At 33.5% G+C, this 21,400-nt stretch overlaps 3 protein-coding genes across 9 annotated transcripts; 1 reads left to right on the top strand and 2 right to left on the bottom strand.

Moving 5' to 3' along the window:
* Positions 1 to 275: 275 nt before the first annotated feature.
* VIPP1 (membrane-associated 30 kDa protein, chloroplastic) lies at positions 276 to 6,586 on the bottom strand. Of its 7 annotated transcripts, none has more exons than XR_007795389.1 (13): positions 6,340 to 6,586; positions 6,114 to 6,220; positions 5,917 to 6,027; positions 5,122 to 5,186; positions 4,958 to 5,039; positions 4,255 to 4,329; positions 2,799 to 2,869; positions 2,619 to 2,701; positions 2,094 to 2,158; positions 1,190 to 1,264; positions 842 to 971; positions 704 to 754; positions 276 to 473 (listed from the first exon to the last, which is right to left on the bottom strand). XR_007795389.1 is itself a non-coding variant. In NM_001427046.1 (12 exons), the coding sequence occupies exons 1-11, from the start codon at positions 6,446 to 6,448 to the stop codon at positions 843 to 845; spliced, it is 972 nt and encodes a 323-aa protein (NP_001413975.1). In that variant the 5' UTR covers positions 6,449 to 6,573; the 3' UTR covers positions 342 to 754; position 842. The 7 variants fall into 7 exon arrangements, 3 of the variants coding, with proteins under 3 accessions (XP_050899683.1, NP_001413975.1, NP_001413976.1); XR_007795391.1 differs by having other exon boundaries at positions 704 to 762; XR_007795390.1 differs by having other exon boundaries at positions 276 to 503; positions 704 to 762.
* A 6,426-nt stretch (positions 6,587 to 13,012) lies between these two features.
* On the top strand, positions 13,013 to 14,653 carry LOC127106437 (peptidyl-prolyl cis-trans isomerase FKBP16-3, chloroplastic). The gene is made up of 7 exons (XM_051043730.1): positions 13,013 to 13,181; positions 13,263 to 13,546; positions 13,675 to 13,758; positions 13,903 to 13,952; positions 14,059 to 14,107; positions 14,194 to 14,268; positions 14,345 to 14,653. Exons 1-7 carry the CDS (start codon positions 13,145 to 13,147, stop codon positions 14,462 to 14,464), a joined length of 699 nt encoding a protein of 232 aa, XP_050899687.1. The 5' UTR covers positions 13,013 to 13,144; the 3' UTR covers positions 14,465 to 14,653.
* A 147-nt stretch (positions 14,654 to 14,800) lies between these two features.
* Positions 14,801 to 20,488, bottom strand: LOC127106436 (GTPase-activating protein GYP1). The gene is made up of 10 exons (XM_051043729.1): positions 20,213 to 20,488; positions 19,550 to 19,706; positions 19,265 to 19,454; positions 18,607 to 18,677; positions 18,069 to 18,206; positions 17,888 to 17,979; positions 17,103 to 17,374; positions 16,264 to 16,349; positions 15,750 to 15,851; positions 14,801 to 15,293 (listed from the first exon to the last, which is right to left on the bottom strand). The coding sequence occupies exons 1-10, from the start codon at positions 20,299 to 20,301 to the stop codon at positions 15,132 to 15,134; spliced, it is 1,359 nt and encodes a 452-aa protein (XP_050899686.1). The 5' UTR covers positions 20,302 to 20,488; the 3' UTR covers positions 14,801 to 15,131.
* Positions 20,489 to 21,400: the final 912 nt, after the last annotated feature.

Genomic DNA, 21,400 nt, shown 5'->3' on the forward strand with positions numbered 1-21,400 from the left:
ATTTAAATAATTGGAAGCTATAAAATAATATTAAAAAAATTTAATTGAAAGTTAGACGTGAAAAAGTGATAATGATATTAAGAATCAACGAGATATCCTTTAACAAGTCATAATTTAATGTTATCTCCCATTTCCTTTTATTGATATGTTAAAATAAAAAGAATAGAATGCTTTTAAAATATTTAAAGAATAGACCGAAACATGTATAAAGTTGTTTTTTTTTGTCCCATCATATCCCTACCTCGCATCATCTGAGCTATATTTACGGAAAAATGTTAATGGAAAAATGTTAATGGTTATTCATTTTATATCATTATGACACATTAATATCAAAAAGTTCAATAAATTATTTGAATGCTCGTGTACTGATTTTCTTTCAAGAGTAACCACAGCAAAAAAGTTCCTATAATTCCAATTCTGAAACAACGAAGATTCTACTTCACGCTATCAATATATCTTTCTTGCTCCAAATACTGCTTTTCCATATCCATGCAGAGTTACAACTTCAGGTGTAGCAAAATTTGAAAAATATGCACAACGAATAAGCTATTATTTGGATGGCAAAATATACTCTATTCTCCATATAAACTTGGCTATGAGGTGTGCATAGTTATGTGTGTTCAAAATACAATGTAAGTACCATGCCTCACAAACATCATAAGAGATACTCATATTATAAACATTATATGATGGTGTTGCTAACCTTGCTCCTCGTTGGAGATGTTCACATCCAAACTCAGGAGGCCACCAAAACCTGCGGTTCTGAGTCAGTTACTTAATGTAATATATCAAAGAACTGAATTCAACCATAAAATATGAAGAGATGAAAAAGATTCCCTACTTTAAAGCTCCTTTGATCTTTTTCTCAGTTGCTCAAGTTCTATCTCAATGTCAGCATCTCGAAATGGATTTCCAGTCTTGGTGCTAGTGGTGCTAGTGGTGCTACTTCTTCCAGGAGGAAGCTCTCCTTTCTGCTCGTATCAAGTAGTCCAAGAATGAAACGAAAAATCACATCTAGAATGTTTCCATAATATAAATGCTTTTTGAAAAATATATCGTTGACTCCTTTCGCAGTTTTGCCAACTTCTGGATGCAAAACAGGGAAAGGAAATAACTTGCAAGGAAATTATTTAACATAAATATACCCATCCTATTTTTAAATTCGTTCTATTTGCTCTTTGAAGCCTACCTTTGAACTACCAGCCAATTCTTTCTTCAAATTTGCAAGGTCATCATCAACTGATGAGGTCTCAAGCATTGCAAACTGCAAAAATCAACAATTTTCATCCATTATCATGCAAAACTGTAAAAATAGATGAGCGCAGCCCCACAGGAGAAAGAAATCCAAGAATATCACATATAATTATGTAATAAAGGAACAAGTTTAATATTGCAATTCCAAATTCAAAAGATGCATGACAATTGATGGATGAGGTAAACCTAGATAAGACTGACTCCTAAAGAATATATTTTACTATGGATATAGATTGACAACAATATTTGGAAATTAGACTTGTAATTGCAGTTTTGCATAATTTGAAAGAATCATGAGGATAATGAGATTCGCATTGTATAGAATAAAGAAGAAATTTCAAACTCATAGTTTGAAGGTGTTATTTAAAATAAATATATAATATTTTCATAGCCTTTTTGGCATGTCATTTGCAGGTATTAATTAAGAACCCGCTGGGAAAAATAGTATATCTAGCTATGAAAACATTACAATTTTACTTTTAATTATTTTTAATATCATCTTTAATTAAGGAGAAAAAATTAGGTTTGGTTACTTTGATCACGTTTCTCAAAAAATAAAATAAACCAAGGGTATATTGGACTTTTGAGACAGTTTTTGTTTTCATATCTTATTTCACTTTTACTTCAAAATTCTACATTGTTAGCACTTTCTTGATTTCAAAATTTTACGTAAGAAATTATTTTGTTTTCAATACTATACAGAAAATTGGAAACAAGAGATAGAGTGAAAAGCATGACCCTGGGCTTTCTTTCTTTTCCATCTCTAGCATTTCAATTTCAAGCTCAAAATATAATTCATAGAATATTCAGACTCATATGATTAGTAAATAGTCACTTACCTTCCCTTCAAGATCGTCAGTTGTCAACTGGCCCAGAGCTTCAGCTTGGGACTCCATTGTCATCACTATTAAGAAAATAGGAACATAATTAGAAAGAAAAACAATTTCAAATGCAATGATGAAAGCACGTGAAAAGTTTGTGTACACAACTCTAGGCCATACGTAGAATGTAGTGATGCAAATGTTTGCCTCCATTTTATTACATTAATTGGGCCGTAATTTTTTAAGCGTGTCACAAAACTGACCAAAGTCAGTTTCAACTTAACTCTAGACCCTTTCTCGTATACTATCTTTTAATAATGGATCTAACAATTTTTTCCCTGATTTCAAATCTCATTTATATATTGATAGGTAACTGAATGGAAAAAAGAAAATGAAAGCAAGACATGAAGCATAGAGCTTCAAATGTTTCTCCGCATGCAAATGAAAGAGTATGCTTGTGGGGAAACATCAAGTGCAGATCAGGTTATAACTTATAAGTAATATTTATGTATAAAGAGTGGACTCGATGAGTATTCTTCTTACCTTTCTCTTCCATTTTTTCAAAAGCTGAAAGAGCACTACTTGTATTGACATTTCCCAGCATCTCACTCACCTTGGTTGCAGTCCTATAGAAATGTCAACCAACAGACATTACTAATGGAACCAAAGAATACATAATGGAATAAGATGGAAGTCAATGGATAAAAGATTTGAAAGACAAACTTTGCAGATTGAGCTCTTGCTTTTAGAGTATCCTTCTTCGACCTCGCCTCTTGTATTTTACTTTCCAAAAGCTACAAAAATGAACAACTTATTTCAGAACCGAGGTAAATAATAAATATGTTGCAGCTAAAGATGCATGTATTAGAACAGTGAGCTAAAATTGTTAAACCAATTTCATTTATTTCTAAGAGAATATACGTCTCCCAAAATTTAGTGGACTGAAATATTATCCTATGCATTATGAAGGTGAATAATATGCATAAATAAAGGTGAGGTAAAATGGTAAATTAATGTATTTTACTATTAAAAAGCATACATGCATTGAAAATCATGGTTTATGGATTCTAAGGTTAATTCATAGAAGGATGTTCTGAACCTATCAATGGTTGATTATTCAGTGATTGGGAAACGGGATTATTCGCCCGTGAGTTTATTGGACCAAAAAGAAAGGTTATGCAGAGGAACTAATTTTCCCTTCCAACTAGAACTTTCTCTAGTTCTCAAACCAAAAATGAATCCTTCTCTTCCTAGCAAGATGGTTAATCCTATTTATAAGAGATAGGACTAATTGTTAAAAAAAACAATACAAGAAACAGAAAACTATCTGACTTCTAAACAGAAACTAACTCTAACAACGTGCAAACTAAATTAACTAATCACATTCTTCCCCTTGTTCTCCCTACGATAAACCCTTAAGGGTTTATTTTGGTACCTAACAAAGGAACATAAAGACTTCCAAGTAGACAATGAAGATCTGACAGGCAAAGAAAAATAGGTTTTGGTTGGTAGCTGGTACAAGTGAAGTTTGAAAGAAGCAAAGTGGAGATAAAAAAGAAGTAAATTAGCCTAGGCTTTCGCATACACCTATAGTTCCTTCCTTAGGCATCATACCTAGAATTTGGATTTCTTGCAATCAAGAGTACAGCAACTTCTACAATAATTAGTATAGATGATCATTCACCTAAAAGATTGCACTAAAAAGTTGAAATAGATTTCCACAGGTTGGGAATGAACACCCAATTTTTCACACAATGCAGAATGATGCTTACTACTGCAACCAAACCTAAAAGGAAAAGTTGAATATCAAAAGAATAACCAATCATACATAAATCCAAACCTAACAATAGGTCATTATCAGGGGTAACTAAAATTACTAGGCAGGCCTAATGGAGAATATAAGATGAGCTCAGGTAAACGTGTACTCATTCTGAGAACTTAAAATATAATTATGACCTAGTAAGGGTTTAATAATACAACCACAATATAATCAAGTGTCAAAACTAACCCAGAATGTTAACCTAAATTGAACTTTAAACTTGCAATTTCTTGATTCTACCGCGTCCAATGTCACCATTATGTGGCTCCATAAAGAAAGTTAGTTCAGCTATTCGTGAAACATGGCATTTGAGTGTTTTAAGGTACTGACTCTACTGAAATATAAAAAGATTTAGCTTACACGTGTATTTGAGACAAGATTGTCCACAACACTCTTTTGCTGATCAAGTTGAGCTTTCAAAGAACTGGCATTATCCTGTAAAATATTAAAAGCATATAATGAGTTTTTCAATGATCCCGTAGTATGTGTGATAAGGCACTACTTAGAAGTTGGATTCTTTCCCTATATCATCCAATGAAATGTCAAACTAAAGCAAATTCCAAAATTTCCAATCAACAATACTGACATAAGTATAAATGTATGCATCAAAGCACTTTAAAAAAGTCAAACATTGTGAGGTCTGCCATTATCTAAGATGTCTGAACTGACTTCAGCTAATCAAAACACATCATGACCGACGGATGTGCCAACCAGAATGATCATTTCATTTACAAGCTTACATATTTATTATGTATTTGAGTTTATATAAATTAGGAACACGTGTAGAGTTCCAGACAAGGTTCTACACAAGCCCGTAGGAGTGAGAATTATATAGCAAATGCAAACATCAAATGTTGATTCAATATTGCTAACTGTGTGAGGAGCACAACCGACAAAGTACTGATCGTATAGCAAACATGTGAAAATAATTGAACAAGTCAACAACTTTATTGATTGACTGATTTACTGCAAAAAATAAACAATCCCCTTTAAAATCTAAAGTAGAAATTTACAAATATATTGACAAAACAAGCAAAAAATCTTGAACATAATGCAAACATACGGCAAAAGATTTACGCCGCTTAAGTGCTTCACGAGCAAGATCTTCTTCACCTTTCTGAAGAGCAAGTTGTGCTTTACGATACCTATATCAGACGTAAAACACAAGTGGTATTCAAATGCCAAATACTGCAAGCAAATTAAGACAATAACTCTTTCATACATTACCACTCTTCAGAAGCTTGTTGTGCAGCCTTGTATTTATTTTCCAATCGCTTTTGAGATGCCAATACCTCAAGAAAGGAAAAATAAATAAAATAAGATAATTTTATAATAAATAAAAATAACTTGCTATTTTGAAGTCTGCTTTCAACAAGTCATTTATACCTCAGTTAAATACTTGAACAAACAAAACACGATAATAATCGAAGAGTGATATTATATGAACATCTAAAAATCGACGTGTATCTAATATCGAATATTAATACATCATTTAAAACAGCTGATATGACCGGAAAATAGAACCTATATTATCAATTTCAGATAGCGGCGCGGCACAGCCATCCCAAAAAGGGAACGGAATGGGAGTGGGGAGCGGAACGGATGATACTAATACAGTTATTAATACTAATGAACAACTAGTTGTTAAAAACTAAAATAAACTAATCAAAATTCATGAAATATTCATATTTAGAAATAAAAACCATAAGTCGTAAGCAAAACATGCTTCCAAATGCTAATAAAATAACTTTTCTATCCTTAACAAGTTAATGGTAATATCATATACAGCTGACGCGGCCGGAGCGGCCACGTCAGAAAGGCGACTTTCCGAATCCAATCTCACTATCGCAGTCGCTCTAGCCGAGTCACCCATCTATGACGGAATGGCACGGCCTGACACCGTTTTCTAGGTTTTGTTGTTCCGAAAATTGTGTATACATAACATTTCTCTACTTCAAGGAACACAAGGATAGAACAAAAACAATAATTTCCCAAGTCCAAAATAAAATGATTGAAACTAACTTGTGCTGTAGCTTGACGCATTTTAGTCAAATCATCGTTCATTTCAAGCACAGCTTGCTCCAAGATTTTCTCAGGATCTTCAAACGTACTTACAAGAGCATTTGCATATGACTGCATTACTAAGATGACAGATGAGAAAAATTAAACCTAAAACCGAAAATTTCAAAAACAGCTTCTTATAGAGTGATTTCTTTCACCTTCACGACTCTCGCAAACCTATCAAACAGGTTCATTCTGACACCAATCGCTCCTCCGCCTCGCACCGGCTTCGCAATCCTCATGACTCTGAATTTCAAAGTGTCCACTGCGAGAATTGAAAATAAAAAGTAGTTAAACTAAATTAATCACGCGCTAAGTGTTGAGATTAATTGAATTCATTGAAAAAGTAATGATTATGTGTAGCAGAAAGAAAAATGAGAAAACCTGGTCTGGTGCCGAACAAGGTAGTGGCGAGAGGCTTCTTGAGAAGGGAAGAAGAAGGTTGAAGTGGTGCGGAGGGTAATCCAGAAAATATTTGGAATTTCGTCGTCATTTTTTGTGATCGACGAAGAGAAGATTCTGGAGTTGCAGATAGAGTTGAAGATATTGCAATTTCCAGGACACTAAATTCTGAACCTTACTCCTCCTAGTTGTTCGATGCTTGCTATCTCGTTTGTGGAAGGGGTTTTGTTGTTCTACATGATTAATTGGGCCTTTATTTTTAAAGCCCAATCCTTCTTCTTAAACTTTGTGGATTTCTTAATGTACGTGTATATTAGTAGCATAACTTCTGAAAATATAATAATGCCTTTAAAATTTATCCAAACAGATACAATTAAAGATGATTTAGGGTCACGTCTCATCTCATGTCTATGTATGTGTTTTTTTATCCGTAGATGTATCTTCGTAAATCTTACGGAATTACATTTTCGTAGCATACTAAAACAGAAGCAGAAAAATCAATAAAGTGTAGGTTGACAAAATAAAATCATCATTGATAACGTAAAATAAGCATTACATAGGTAATGTTAACATAAATCAAACATTACATTTCAATATTCAGTAGCATATTTCAACGTCTTCATAGTATCTTCGACCGATCTCAAAATTGTCGCATCCACCTTGATCAAAACTTTTATTTTTAAACGGAAACAAGTATTTCACATAGGTCTTACATTGACACTCGTCTTTAGCTCGAAGTTGATAAACTCAATCTTCCATTTGTTGTCAATCGACGGTGAACGGTACTCGAGCTTCATAACTTTTCGATACGTAAGATAAGAGATTTTGTAGTATGTATTTCACATCTGTAAAAGGGGTGTACGCATTGAAATTAAATTCAATTGAGGGTTTCCCATCGTCGAAGTAGACATATATAACATGTCAATTAATGTTCATGTTGGTGTAATGTGTTTTGGTATGAAACATGAGACAAGAGTCCATATTTACCGTAGTTGTAGAATAATATGGACATCTAAAATTCTATCTTGTTCTAAGGAATATTCTGGAGATGCATCCTTGATACCACCCTATTATGTTATTCTGGAGATGTATTTCCGAAACCACTCAGAATAGAATGAAATTTTGTTTTAGACAAAAACATAATATGTATCAAACACAAACTTTTTAGGAAAACTTTAAAATGTATTAAAATATACAAAAATTTATATATTAGACATCATTAACATTAATACAAGATTACATAGAATACATTGTTGAATAAAAACTAAAATGAACTAAAACATTTGGCGCCGACTAAATCTGTAATATATATATATATATATATATATATATATATATATATATATATATAGAGAGAGAGAGAGAGAGAGAGGTGATACATCCTTTGACTTTTGTTTATTTGATTCTCTTTTAATCTTGCTCAATTTAGTGAATTCTTGCATCATTTTCACAAAATGGTTTGGTTAAGTCTTGGCTTTTGTTGTTGAACGAGTTGTCCACTCCGGTGATGTAAGTGGTATAGAGCATACCAGATTCAAATAAACTTGAATAAAGTTTCGCATTTTTAAAGGACGTCGAATACACATAATACGATCATTTGGATTTTGAGGTGGAACGGTGCGTAGAGAAAAAAATGTTTCCAAGAAATTGTATCTTGTAAGATCAATACACACTCTATCATACACATTTGCTATGAGATGATCCATTTCAGGGAAGTGTGTCCATTTATCCTTCGATTTCGGTCTACTAATGCAATGAACAAGAGATTCGTAAATTGTATCAAAATTTTCTTTTTTTTCGTATAATTGTGTGTATGATTCTTTATGGCCCCTCAACTCTTGGATAAGTTGATGACGGACAAGTGTGTTATGCTCTTCTCCTTTATCGAGCAAAGCATAAATAGCTTGAAAACTACAGTTACTGTCACCCTTAACATTGACGATCCGTTTTATTTATTTGTGCATAAAAATCGGCACCTTGTCAATGAATGAATTTTTTTGATGAAGGCGGTGGTTTACTAATGCAAACTCTTTTGAAAACACTTTTTTTGAGATTTTGGAGTTGGTGAATCTGGAAGAAGTTTGTCAACATGCTTAAAATATGAAGGATACCACATTGTTAAATTGTCACTTGTTGTAGGTTTGATCTTCTTCAGGGTACCTTTTGTTTTTATTCAGCTGTCAACATGCTCAAAATACGAAGGAGATATGCATTTTCAAATCTAACCTTATTCATCCTCGTTATTTGATGTTCGCAAGAGATTTATTGTTCTACATAATTAATTGGACATTTATTTTAAAATTCATTCCATCTTCTTAGTCTTATTGATTTGCAATATTTTTTCTAACTCCTCTAAAAAAAAGTTTTAAAATTTTTAAAATGTAATTTGATCGTAAATTAGAAATAGAATAAATAATTAAATCAAAATTAACTATTGGTGTTTGAATTCTACAATTTAAAATGTGATCCGAAATAAGAAGAAAAAAACATGAATAACTATATTAATATCAATGATCAATGATAAGATAAATAACTACTCCCTCTGTCCCATATTATAAGCAAATTTCACCTTTTTAGATTCATTAAATAATTAATGTATCTAGTCTATATATAGATTAGATACATTAGTTATTTAATGAACTCTAGAAAGGTGAAATTTGCTTATAATATGGGACGGAGGGAGTATATCATAATATCTTTTCATATGCCTAGTATAATTAATTCTCTAATCATGTGCATTTTAATCATAAGCATATTATTTCATATATATGATTAGTTCTCTAATCATGTGCATTTTAATTCATTTTTCTGGTTATATCTCTTAAGTTAAAATCTTTCACCTTTTTGTTAGGTTTAGATTTCATATCATCTCAAAACACATAAACATTTTAAGAAGATAATTAAACTCACACCCCGATGCTTCCAGATAACAGATTTATTCTTATAATGGACTTGTAAAAGATGATGCAAAATACTATTGAAACATATTTGTAATAAAAACCATTGCTCTTATACACGAATAACAACGATTGTAAATATAAAATAAGAATAAAATAAATTAAATAGATGAAATCGTTGGTATCTATATATCCAAAACAAATGAGGCGTTCGATTTCTTTTGTTGCATCTTGTAATAGAAAAATGTTTCAAAATATCCATATACAAATATTAGAACTGCAACAAAAAATCTCATAGCTGAGACAATCATTCACTTATCCTCAAGCATTGGATCGATTCTTGTAGGAGTCATAGTGTGTTTGATTCATAAGTATGAATTTACATGTGTTATCACAATTATATTCACACATTTATTAGCTTATCGAAAAAATGAGTAACATGTAAAATCCATAATTTATGCTTATATTGAAAATTCCTTTATTTGGGAATTGATCTTGATTTATGGTTGTTTGATGTAAGCGAAACCAGTCAGAAATGATAAAAATCCAAGTCAAATGAAGCAAGGGACAAAAGGCATTGAATACCAAAGTCAATATGTATTTGTTAAGCGAATAAACCTCACCCAATGAATCAAAAGTAGAATTTTATGCTTATAAGGGGTAAATTCACTTAGCGAATTTAGGCGTGTCCAACGGATTTGACAATATTTCGTTTAGTATAATTAACAGCATTTTGCTTAACAATTCTTTTGCTCGTTCGACTAATATAATAGCACAACAAGGTGCCTTATAGGTTTCTTTGACACAAATCAAGCCAAGTTTTGAGCAAATTATTGTCTGCCCAACAAATTTAAGGCAGGTCTGAACTCTACAATAGAGACCAACCTCCACCTTCATCTCTACTATCTTTATCCTCTTCATCATTACAACCTCCCCACAACTCAGAAAATCCACTTCTCTACCATTCCATGCATCCCATCAACATCAACAATTTCATGTTCTTCATGATTTTCATCCCCAACCAAGAACAGCCCCAAAAACCAAAAAAAATAATTGTTCTTTCTCAACCAAGAACCATAAACATCCTTTAATTTTTTTTCATAAACACAAAAGTTTCCCTTTAACATTCATCGAATCAGCATTCAACCTTTCCACTCTAATTTTTTATACCTTCTTACATGATATTTGTGTTTGTCACCTTTTTCCCAATTCTTTCCTCATTAAACTTTCTTCTACCTCCAATTTATCCATAGTTACCACTGATCCATTTACAACATACAATACTAAGTAACCTGACTCTTCTCACTCTATAACCTAACCTGCACCCACTCAAACCATCACAATTCCTCCTCATCTAATAAGAATTTTCTTTTGACCAAAATTAAAGACTCAAATAGTCTTTATCAACATTACACGTTTAACCCTTTTTCATGCACCCTAATGACAACCATATCTCTCCCCTTGTCTTTCCATCTCTCTCCAATACCAATGATCATTCATAGTCTCGCTCAATTAAGGTCGTTCTTCGCTCCAAAAACAAAATAGGGTCCACAGATGGAACCCTCATTTTCCCTACAATTTCATATTACACTCAAATTGCTTGGGACTGCTGTAATATTATGGTGATGTTATGGACCACCAATTTAATAAAATGCAGTATTTTAGAGAGTGATCTCTGAATCGATAGATCCATTGAAATTTGGGAAAAACTTCGCGAAATATATCATCAAGGAGATGTTTTTTTTTGTAGATCTAATCTTCAAGAAGAACGTCATTCCCTCCAAAAGGGAGAAAACACCATCACTTAATATTTCATTATCCTCAAGAAGTTATGGCAAAAGTATGACAACTTCAAACCGCTTCCTCGTTGCACATACAACATAACTTGTAGTTATGGGTCGATGTCTACAATCAAAGCATGGAGAGAGAGAGAGGGTGATTATGTTATCTATTTTTTCAAAGGGTTGAACGAGCAATACACACCGGTCATATCCTAGATCATGCTTATGAAACCTCTCTCTTCTATTAAAGAAGTTTTTTTCTACTTACTCAGCAAGAAAGGTAGCAACGTAGGAACATTAATGACACCAAACTTATTGCACATTTCAGAAAAAACCTCAATTCCGAGGTAAACATTGATATCAAGCTCTTAGTACTCTTATCACAAAAAGAGGCATTAAATTTGTTAATATTGCAACAAAAGGGGTTACATTATTGGAGTGTGCTTCAAGAAATACGATCTTCCACCATATTTGAAGAAGCCAGGTATCACACAAATCTCTCAAGAATTACCTAATTCTATTTAAGCTCGTCAATCTGCAATTTAGGATTCTTCTCAAAAAACTGACAACACTGAGTTAACACTAGACCAATAGAAATCGTTACTCGATCTTCCCTAACAAACACAACAAACTTTGTCATCTACCATACATCATCTTCAATCTACATCTGACAATTCTCAAGGTAATCATATATCATTCCTTAATCATTCTCTGTGAATTATTTTTGATCCTAATGAATCTTTGATATTGGGGCAATAAATTATGTATTCCACTCCATATCCTTTTTATCTCACCTTATTGGAATAAACCTCGTTCACATTCGGCTTCCTAATGGAGCCATGATCACTACTTCTTTTCTGGTGCTATTTAATTTAATAACAATTTTTATTAGAATGATATTCTCTATATTACTTATTTTTCAACTAACATTATATATGTCCCTAGAATTACTCAAGAACTTGACTAAAACTTAATTTTTAAATCTTCCGGCTGTGTGATACAGGGGAACCATACCCCTATGATGATTGGTGCAAATAAACTCATTAATGGCTACACATGCTCACCTCCCCTATCATCCCTGTCATACCCCAAAATTTGTCCTCCCCTTTTTCATTTTTCATCCAACATATGACTTGAGATTCATCTGCATTCATATTAACACCTTCTCATAACCATCATAGATTCAAACCTTGGGGATAACGAAAACTTGGTTTTGCTTGAGGTTTGTGACATTTGTTCATCATTGGGGCAAAACCCTAACTCCTTAATCTTTGGGACATGGTTTCAAACATTTAACATGACATCAAAATCATAATTCTTGTCTTTGTTCCTCTAGGATCTTGTGATTAACTCTTGAGCATTGCCTTGGTCATGAAACCCTAATCAAGGATGCATGGTATTTGGGTGTCATTTGGAGTTGGCCTTTGATAGGTTGTACGGATGTTTAAAAAATATATTTAGTTATTTAAATAATTAAAAAAATGTTATAATCGTAAAACATTGAGTATGATTCATTTAAAGATTTCAAATGAATGATGGATTAAAGTTCTCTAAGATCGTGCCTTATGAAATCTTTTAGGTTTTAATGCATTTTTGGTCCCCTTATTTTGATGTTTTTAAAATTTTAGTCTCTCCATTTTAAAAAAGAATTTTTTGATCCCTCAACTTTACACCTTTTGAGATTTGGTTGGTCCCTTTCAGTTTTGCATATATGGCCTCCTCATTAATGAAGTGGCAATGTTATAGTGGACCAAATCATATTATATTATATTTTTTTAATTTTAAATTAGGAATTTCATAATTTATAAATTAATAAATTGTGTTTAAAAAAAACAATTAAAAAAATTAAGGAGCTCCTTTTTTTTCAATTTTCTTTTACTAGGAGGTGTATCAAAGAAATAGATGTGCGGATAGCAACTCTCCAAGCTCTAACTCTACTGAATTCATATGATATCTATCTGCCACGTGGAAGAGTATCTATGGCCCTGAAAAACACACACACCACAATCCAATGTTCCATGTTTATTGTTCAAACTAGATTTGCTTTATCCATTTGCAAAAAACAACATCATCACCATCACATGACACAATATTACAACACCCTTGGATATGCCTAGCATGGCTTCCTCTCTTCTGCTTCCACTTTGTAAGTCATTTCACTTTCTGTTTTCCTCACAACTCTTCAATTTCAATGTTAATTTATATCTGATTTGTTCCTTTTTGGTAGATTCTACTTGTGGTAAAATTCCTTCTCTTACTGCTGCTCCACAAGGCATTTCTGTTAGAAGATTTGTTCTTAAAGTGAAGTCCTCAGAGACAAGAGAATCCACTTCTAATGCTAATGATAATGCCATGTTTAGTACCAATTCACGTAGAGAGTTTTTTGGATTAGCATTAGGAGGAGTCTCTACACTTTTTATCCATTCATTTGATGCTGCTAATGGAGCTGGTTTACCAACAGAGGAAAAACCTAAACTATGTGACAGTACTTGTGAGAAAGAGCTTGAAAATGTATGGTGAGATTACATTACATTACATAGTCCTATTTCTATGCCTTATCTCATTGCTGAGAATGCATTCACATTTCGCGCGGTTGGTTGCATCGCGTTTAGTTTTTAATATCGATTTTATGCATGAAGGTACCTATGGTAACTACTGAATCAGGTTTGCAATACAAGGATATTAAGGTTGGGCAAGGCCCTAGTCCACCAGTTGGATTTCAGGTGTGTTGTAAAATCTTCTGACTTGTCCGGTTTCTTTTGCATGCTCGTGATCGTCTCTGCCATTTTCAAAAAGGCAGCCGATGCCAATTTCGAACGAGATCGATAAAACAAGTCTGACTATGTTTTCATATGTCTCTCTCACAGGTGGCTGCTAATTACGTTGCAATGGTTCCATCTGGACAAGTATTTGATAGGTATCTTCCAGTTACAAAGTTCTAGCAATCTTTCCTTAAGCCTGTTAGTAAGACCCTAACAAAGGTGCATTTTATGTGCTGTTCTTTTCCTTCTTTCAATTTGCAGTTCATTGGAGAAAGGCCAGCTTTACATTTTTCGAGTTGGATCTGGTCAGGTAAACCCTAAATGTAGTTTTGAGGCCTAAGTGTGTTTAATAGTCCTTTCGAAGACTAACTGATATTCGACTCGTTGAGATAACAGGTGATAAAAGGACTCGATGAAGGTCTTTTAAGCATGAAAGTAGGCGGGAAACGCCGACTGTACATACCTGGATCAGTAAGCTTCTCTCTTGATTGGATGAGTATTTAATTCTAACTGTTGGCTAAATATCTTTGTTTTTCTTGTTTGGCAGTTGGCATTTCCAAAAGGGCTTAATTCTGCTCCAGGAAGACCAAGGGTGGCTCCAAGCAGTCCAGTTATATTTGATGTAAGTTTGGAATATGTACCCGGCCTCGAAGTGGAAGAGGAATAAGATTAGGTTATCCGTTGCTCCTTGATTGTACGCGGTCAACTCGAAATCAATTAATCACACCATCACTTCACTATCTTATACAATTGTTAATTTTTTGAGGAATGAGCTTAAAACTTATGGCTGTGTAGAGTATATTGTTTGAAGTTTACCATATCAAGTATATTGAACATGAATTTTCTTTGCATATAATTTTCATACCTAAAATGGTATTGAACCGGCTATTGATAGTTTATGTCTGATTCTCTGGTCTCCAAGAGGGATATGAAATCCTTATTATACTTGAGCTTCTGGTCAAACAGTGAAAGTTTCAGCCATATTAATACCTGGAGATTGGTCTGTTAGCAATTTAGCATATCCATTTTCGCCAAACAAACACTGTTTTAGCATATCTCTATAAGTAATGTGTACAGGCATACATTAGAAAAGAACACACTTGTGGACACAAACTGGATATTTGTTTATGTTCTGGAAAATATATAAATACAACAAAATTGAGACAATCATTTATTTGTCTCTCCTTTACAAAAATATTTAATCCGTTGAAATAAAAAAACCATTCGTCGACAATAAAGCACCATACACTAAGCAAGAGCAACACTGATGGAAATCAGAGAGAGGGAGGTAGAAATTGAAGGAGAACTAAATTGAGAAAACCACAATTGCCTGCTTAGCTAGAGAAATGGCTTGGAGAGTTGTTGAACATGCTGTGCCACATAAATGCCCGAGAAAGCACCATATCAAGGTCCTGGTGAGTCCAGTTCTGAGTTGGAAGGTGTTGAAGGAACATTACCAACTCCTGGAATTCCAAGCTCGGTAGCTTGTCTGACCACTAAAGAAAAAATATATATACATTTAGAAAAATCAGTTCTAGTTTCTACATATTAATCATCGATGGAAAGTAAGAGGAATGTGTTAATAGTCTAAGCAACCGTTTGAAATACATCAAAAAGAAATGCATAACAAGTGTGTGTGCGTCGAAGTAGACATAGACAATTAGGATATACAAGTATATCCATGTTCAATGCACATTGAAAACATCCAGATACAGAAGGGCATCTCTAGGAAAGGTGTTGTTTCTCTTAAAAATTCGTTTTAAAGCAAACAAAACTTGAAATCGGGTTTAGCATTATCAGCCGGTATGTAAGCATAAGACTACATATTTTAGTAAAAGATGAGATCGAATGTAGCATTTTCAGCCTGTATGTAGCAGACATGACATGACTAAAAGATGAACTCGAATTCAAATACATTATTTTAGTAAAAAGGCCAAAGTAAGCTAGCTCACCGTTAGAAGGAAACTGGCAAATATATACACGAGGAAGTCTGGTAAGGCATCTCCTTCAGCTAGATATGTGTCCCAAAGGCGCGTGATGAGAACAAATGGTATCTAGTTATACAATCAGATATTAGCATCAGTCGAAGCATAAATCAACCCATGTTTATCATAGTCCGTTTTACCGTTCAGTCACTTTATCAATGGCACATACAATGTTGCTCTCAAGAAAGATACAATTTAAATTAATTTTTAATTTAACCAGAGCTTCTCAATTTTTTTTTTATGGTTCATCATTTCAAAAAGTAATCTTGTAAATGTTTATTAACAAGTTAAAAGAGAAAACATCTGAAAAAATTAAGCTGCATAACTAGTTTCATCTTATACAGTTATAAATGAAACTACTATTTTAAAAAACTGAGTTATTATAAGACAGAATATTTCATTTTCCACAAGTGCTTCTGGAAACTTTGTCCAAGGTGATTCAAATTATCCTACTTATAAGGGGAAAATGGCCAGGACAAACCTCGCGGATTAGAAGACAGTTGAACCAGCGGAAAGCAAATTGAAGAAACTCAAGTCCCTGATCCTCTATATGTTGTGAAACAGGCTCTGGTGCAGCTCAAAAGTTTCAACAGGGATCATCAGATCAGATTATATTTGAAGATATAATAATAATAATAATAATAATAATAATAATAATAATAATAATAATAAAGCAAAAAAATAATGATCGGGTTCATTAATTCATATCAACGAATTGTGTATCTTTAACCAATGGATAGACAGGATAAAGGTAAATAAGATAGTAAAGTTTATGTTTAAAAAGATTGAGTGAAATATTGAATTGAACCGTTCAAGCCCTTGTGGCACCCAAACAGATTCTTCTCCTCTGTCTAGAAAAATTACTTCAAAATGAACACACAAACTAACTAAAATTCATAATTGATTGTAAGCAAACATCAGGAAGAGTTTCTATAAGAATATAGGGTGGCAACAACAAATGCTTCAAACCTAAAGAATGGGAACAGTTTTCCAGCATCTCTTTTACATTGGCTATGAGGGTAGAATAATAGTGTTCCTTAGTCTGATAAGTTATGTGTTCTCAGCTTCAAGAGTTCACATTCTTCTCTCTCTCCTAATCGACTGGCCATAATATAAGAGTACTTTTACTCTGAAAACTTAAACTAATTATTAATTTACTAGAATTTAGAATTGAGAATACTATTTGAAAATAGAAAATGAGAACAGGAGAATATCAATGGTATGAAATCCATAAATAGGTGGTAACTAGTGAGGCATGTAAGTTCATGAAACTATAGCAATTCTTAAAGGAAAATAAAATGCCTTGGAAAAAAGGTGTACCATTGATCCTCCTGACCAATTCCTTCAATTTAAAAACAAGCCTTTGAATTCCAGGTTGAGCAAATGTGTAATGGTCTTGCATACCATCAAGCAACTTTGACAAACACCCGTAGCAGTCAGCCTCTATATTAGAGATTTTGTCGGAAGATAAATCAGACATGGACCAATCATCAATACCTCCTTCTAAGTATTCGGATATAAAAACAACCAAAAATGGTGTAACGAGATCATTTATCCCCTGAACATATCCACTTGCAGGATGTCGAATGGCCCTGACAAAATATCGGGAAATTATATAAGTAAAATCAAACCATTTCTAGAAGGGAATGAGTGACTATGCCCCTTCCAAGATTCACCAAGAGTATCACTCAGTACTATGCGTAGTTTGACAATTGAAATCATATGTACCAGTTTACTTAAAGGAAATATAGCAACAAATTCTAACACAGCAATAACACCGTCTGGTAACTCTTTTTGTACTAGTACTAGATTAAGTACAGTATTTAAAAAGCAAGTAGAAGTCCCATTTTCTAAAACTTGTATAACATATGATGCATAGATACTCCTAAAGGATTGTCATACCAGTAACGGATACGTATCAAATACCAGTATCTAGTGGGTACACAGTGGTACATGCTAACATGCCCTAATACTGAGAAAGTTGTGATGTATGACTCTTTCATAGCCAAGCTAAGACCCATACTTCACCTAAGAAAATTATCCATGCAAAAAATACTAGACTAAGAATAGTGGGGCCAAGAAATGGGTAACAAAAAATATTTTACCATGCATAAAGAATACGTTCCAATGATTTCTGAACTTGCTGTTGCTGGAAGAAAGGAACATCAGGTACAGTTCTTGGACAATCAACGGCAATCTAACAACCATAAAATGGAAGCTGTCAAGAAAAATAATACTGTCTTCACAAAACAATCAAGATATGAATAATATTAGATCTGAGAATACCTGGCGAAGCATGGTGACCTCGTCATCTGAACGTTCTGAAGCAGGAATATCATAATACTGAGATATACAGTCAAGATACTCTCCACGCTTCCTTCTCAGAACTCCCTCCTTTCTATCTGAATTAGGTGGTTCATATCCCTGTTGTCAGTTTATCTTTAAATTTCCAGGAAGACAAAATGTTGTCTGTAAGAAGGTGTGATGGGGATGTCAATTAGTTTGACCCCTTAACGGTTATCTATATGACAAACACACTAAATTCTTCTTTTTCTAAAATTTCCCGTATAATTTTGTTGCAAAACACGTATGTGGCCAGCATCAAGGTCTCTTATAAGAAAATAATTCCATAGCTCAGCCTCGATGAACAAAACTTTTATGTTAAGACACCAATAAATAAACTAAGAGGTATGATCAACAGTTCCTTAAACTTAAATGAGCTCAACAGTTCCTTATTATCACGCTTGCCGCTTCATATGACTGAGAGGTATGATCAAAGCATAAACTAGTGCGAGCGAAATAGCTGAAAGTCCATAGCGCTTACCAAGAGGAGTCTCCACACTTTAGGACGCATATAATCCGGAACACCACTCCAAGCTAATTCCCGCAATTTGTCTACAACATGGATGTCAAATTGTCAAGGAGGAAATACTTTTCATTGGTAGGCCAAAATAGGTTTCCAAAAGGCTAACAGCTTAGTAAGACAAAATGGATAAAGTTCAAGCAATATCATATATCACGAGCAAGGCTTAATTTCTGTTGCAAACTATTTTGAACCTTATTGCCAAAAATATCAATACGTTAAGGCAACCATAATGCGGGTAGTTAATCTGAGAACACGGATTTACATGCAATACAATACATATATCATAGTTATAAAGTTTTAGATAGAGAAGGAGAAGAGAAATAAATAAATAAAGACGTTAAATTGAGGTTGTTAGGACGGGGCAATGATATGGAAGACTGCAGATTAATATTGATTTAAGCTAATACTAAACCCCTAATCCAAACTAAGAAAAAAAGCATAAAATATAAACAATTGTGAAAACTAATCCTAAGAAATAATTTGAGATACTCTAAGATAAGATCAAGATATTATCATTCAAAATTATCTAGCAACTACAATAAGTGGATCTGGCCATGTAGGAGTAACAAAGAAGAAGCTAATACATAGGACAATTGAAGTATGAAAGTTAATATACCTAATATAACCACTGTTCCAGAAAGCACTTTAGTAAACTTTGTAACTCTTGCTGAATCCGTAGCTCTGGTGCCCATCGTATATTTGCGGATATCTTCAGATAAGTTATCTCTTTCCACAAGGGAGGTTGATATTTTTAACTTACTAACATTAGCAACACTGACTGGTTTACTTGTACTCTGAACTTCCTCCTGCATTAAGATTACAAGTTCCAGCTTGGTGAACGATTCCCATCAAACTTATAGAAACATATAAGAAATGTTATAGTTAAGAATACTAATATCACCTCTACTGCACCAGATGGGTGATTGCTCGTGCCAGCATCATTTTGCGAGAAACTCCTTTTGTAAAACGTTGCGGATACCTTCGGGTTGAAGTTATCGGATGGCTCTGACCTTCTGCTCAGCAATACTTTACCGGGCATGCTACGACCTTTGAGTAACCTTAATGAAAAAAGGGACATAAATTGCTATCAATAACTAAACTAATGTGTGATTCATTCTCAGACTACGAAAAATGACATGAATATAAATGAAAATGACTTAAATATATTTAGATATATTAATGTATATGAATCTAAACCTAAATGCAAAATCAATGCTACAAGTAAAAATCATTTTTTTTTGTCTGTAATAAAAAAGAATCCAAACATAGTGACCTATCTGATTCAAGTTGTGGCTGAAACTGAATATACAAACTAATAAAGGGAAAAAGAACACAATTTTGATTAATTAATGAATCTAATAGAGATAATTACATGAAATTGAAATCCTAATTATTAACTATGCGAATCCTAGATATAACTCAATAATAATAATAACAATAAGAAACGAAGAGATAGAAGGGATTTGAATGTGCAGATCATGAATTGAGGAATTGAATTCGATTACAAGAATGAGCGAATCGCGAGATCTGTGTGAAAATGAGAAGAGAAAGGAAGAGTACGCACCCTTGAACATTTCGTAGGGTTTGGCTGAATCTGGAGTCGAGAGTAGTAGCAGTGTTGTTGCGGTCATCTTCTCGTGGAGGCTTGTTCATGATGCTTTCGGATTTGTTTGATTCGGACACACGCACTGCTACTTGGTTTGCTTTAGAACGTAGGCAACAGAATTTCTGTCTATTACCGCCAAAATAACATTTTCACTTCCTTTTTCATTCTTCCCATGGTTTTTTTTGTTGTTGTTGTTCACTCTTATAATCATGTTTTTCTAGGAAGGTACTAATCATGCTTAGTATTAGCCAATCTTGTTGATTTTTAAACCCATGCTTATGGGTTAAGTTATGTTTGTATATTTTCAAATAAAATAAAATGGATCCAGTGGAATGGAAGAAATGCATAAGAGAATATTTTTTGATGTTTGGATATGTTACAACGGAATAAGATCATATTTTTTTATCACCCAAATCGAAGATATGAAAAGTCTAGTAAATGATGAGATGGAATAAAGGTTATTCAATTCTATGTGACTTACGCTGATAGGATGGTCGATATGAGACCATTGGGACATCCAGTTGTAATGGTCAAGTGTGTTCCTTATGTTGCTCGTCTAATGGTCATTTCTTGTCTCGCTTTGACTTTAAAGGGATGACTTTTTACTAATGAGGAATAACTTAAACATGAACTTGCCCGACCTCGAGAAGATGCTCGTTATGATATGACTCGAGTAGAGAACTTGAGAGACAATTTGGCTAAAGATGAAAAAGTTGTGGCAATGTTGGAGTCTTCTATAAGCAGCAAACGAGAACTATAAAACTTAAAGGTGGGAAGTGGAGGACCTAAAGGGACTGAAACACCAATTCTTCGTCCTTGTTGAGGAGTGTATTGTTGATTCCTTGGTGACTATACAATTAGAGGAAAAATAAATTGTCGAAGGCCAACTGCAAAAGAGCTGGAGAGGATATCACATTTCTGACTATAGAGAATGTTAAGTCAAGAAGTTTTGTGCTTAAGATTAACTGGAAAAAGTTGAAAAGAAGATTAAACTTATTACTATAAAGAACGTTAAATCAGGGGAGATTTATGTTGAGGCCGAAGAGAATACTTTGAAGTTATCTCATATTGATTTTAAAATGTCATTTTGTTCAAATCCAACTCCCGAACCCTAGAGTTCTCCTCGAAACCATGAATATGGATTTT

Source organism: Lathyrus oleraceus, chromosome 7 (assembly GCF_024323335.1).
Source record: "Lathyrus oleraceus cultivar Zhongwan6 chromosome 7, CAAS_Psat_ZW6_1.0, whole genome shotgun sequence".
Lineage (NCBI taxonomy): Eukaryota > Viridiplantae > Streptophyta > Magnoliopsida > Fabales > Fabaceae > Lathyrus > Lathyrus oleraceus.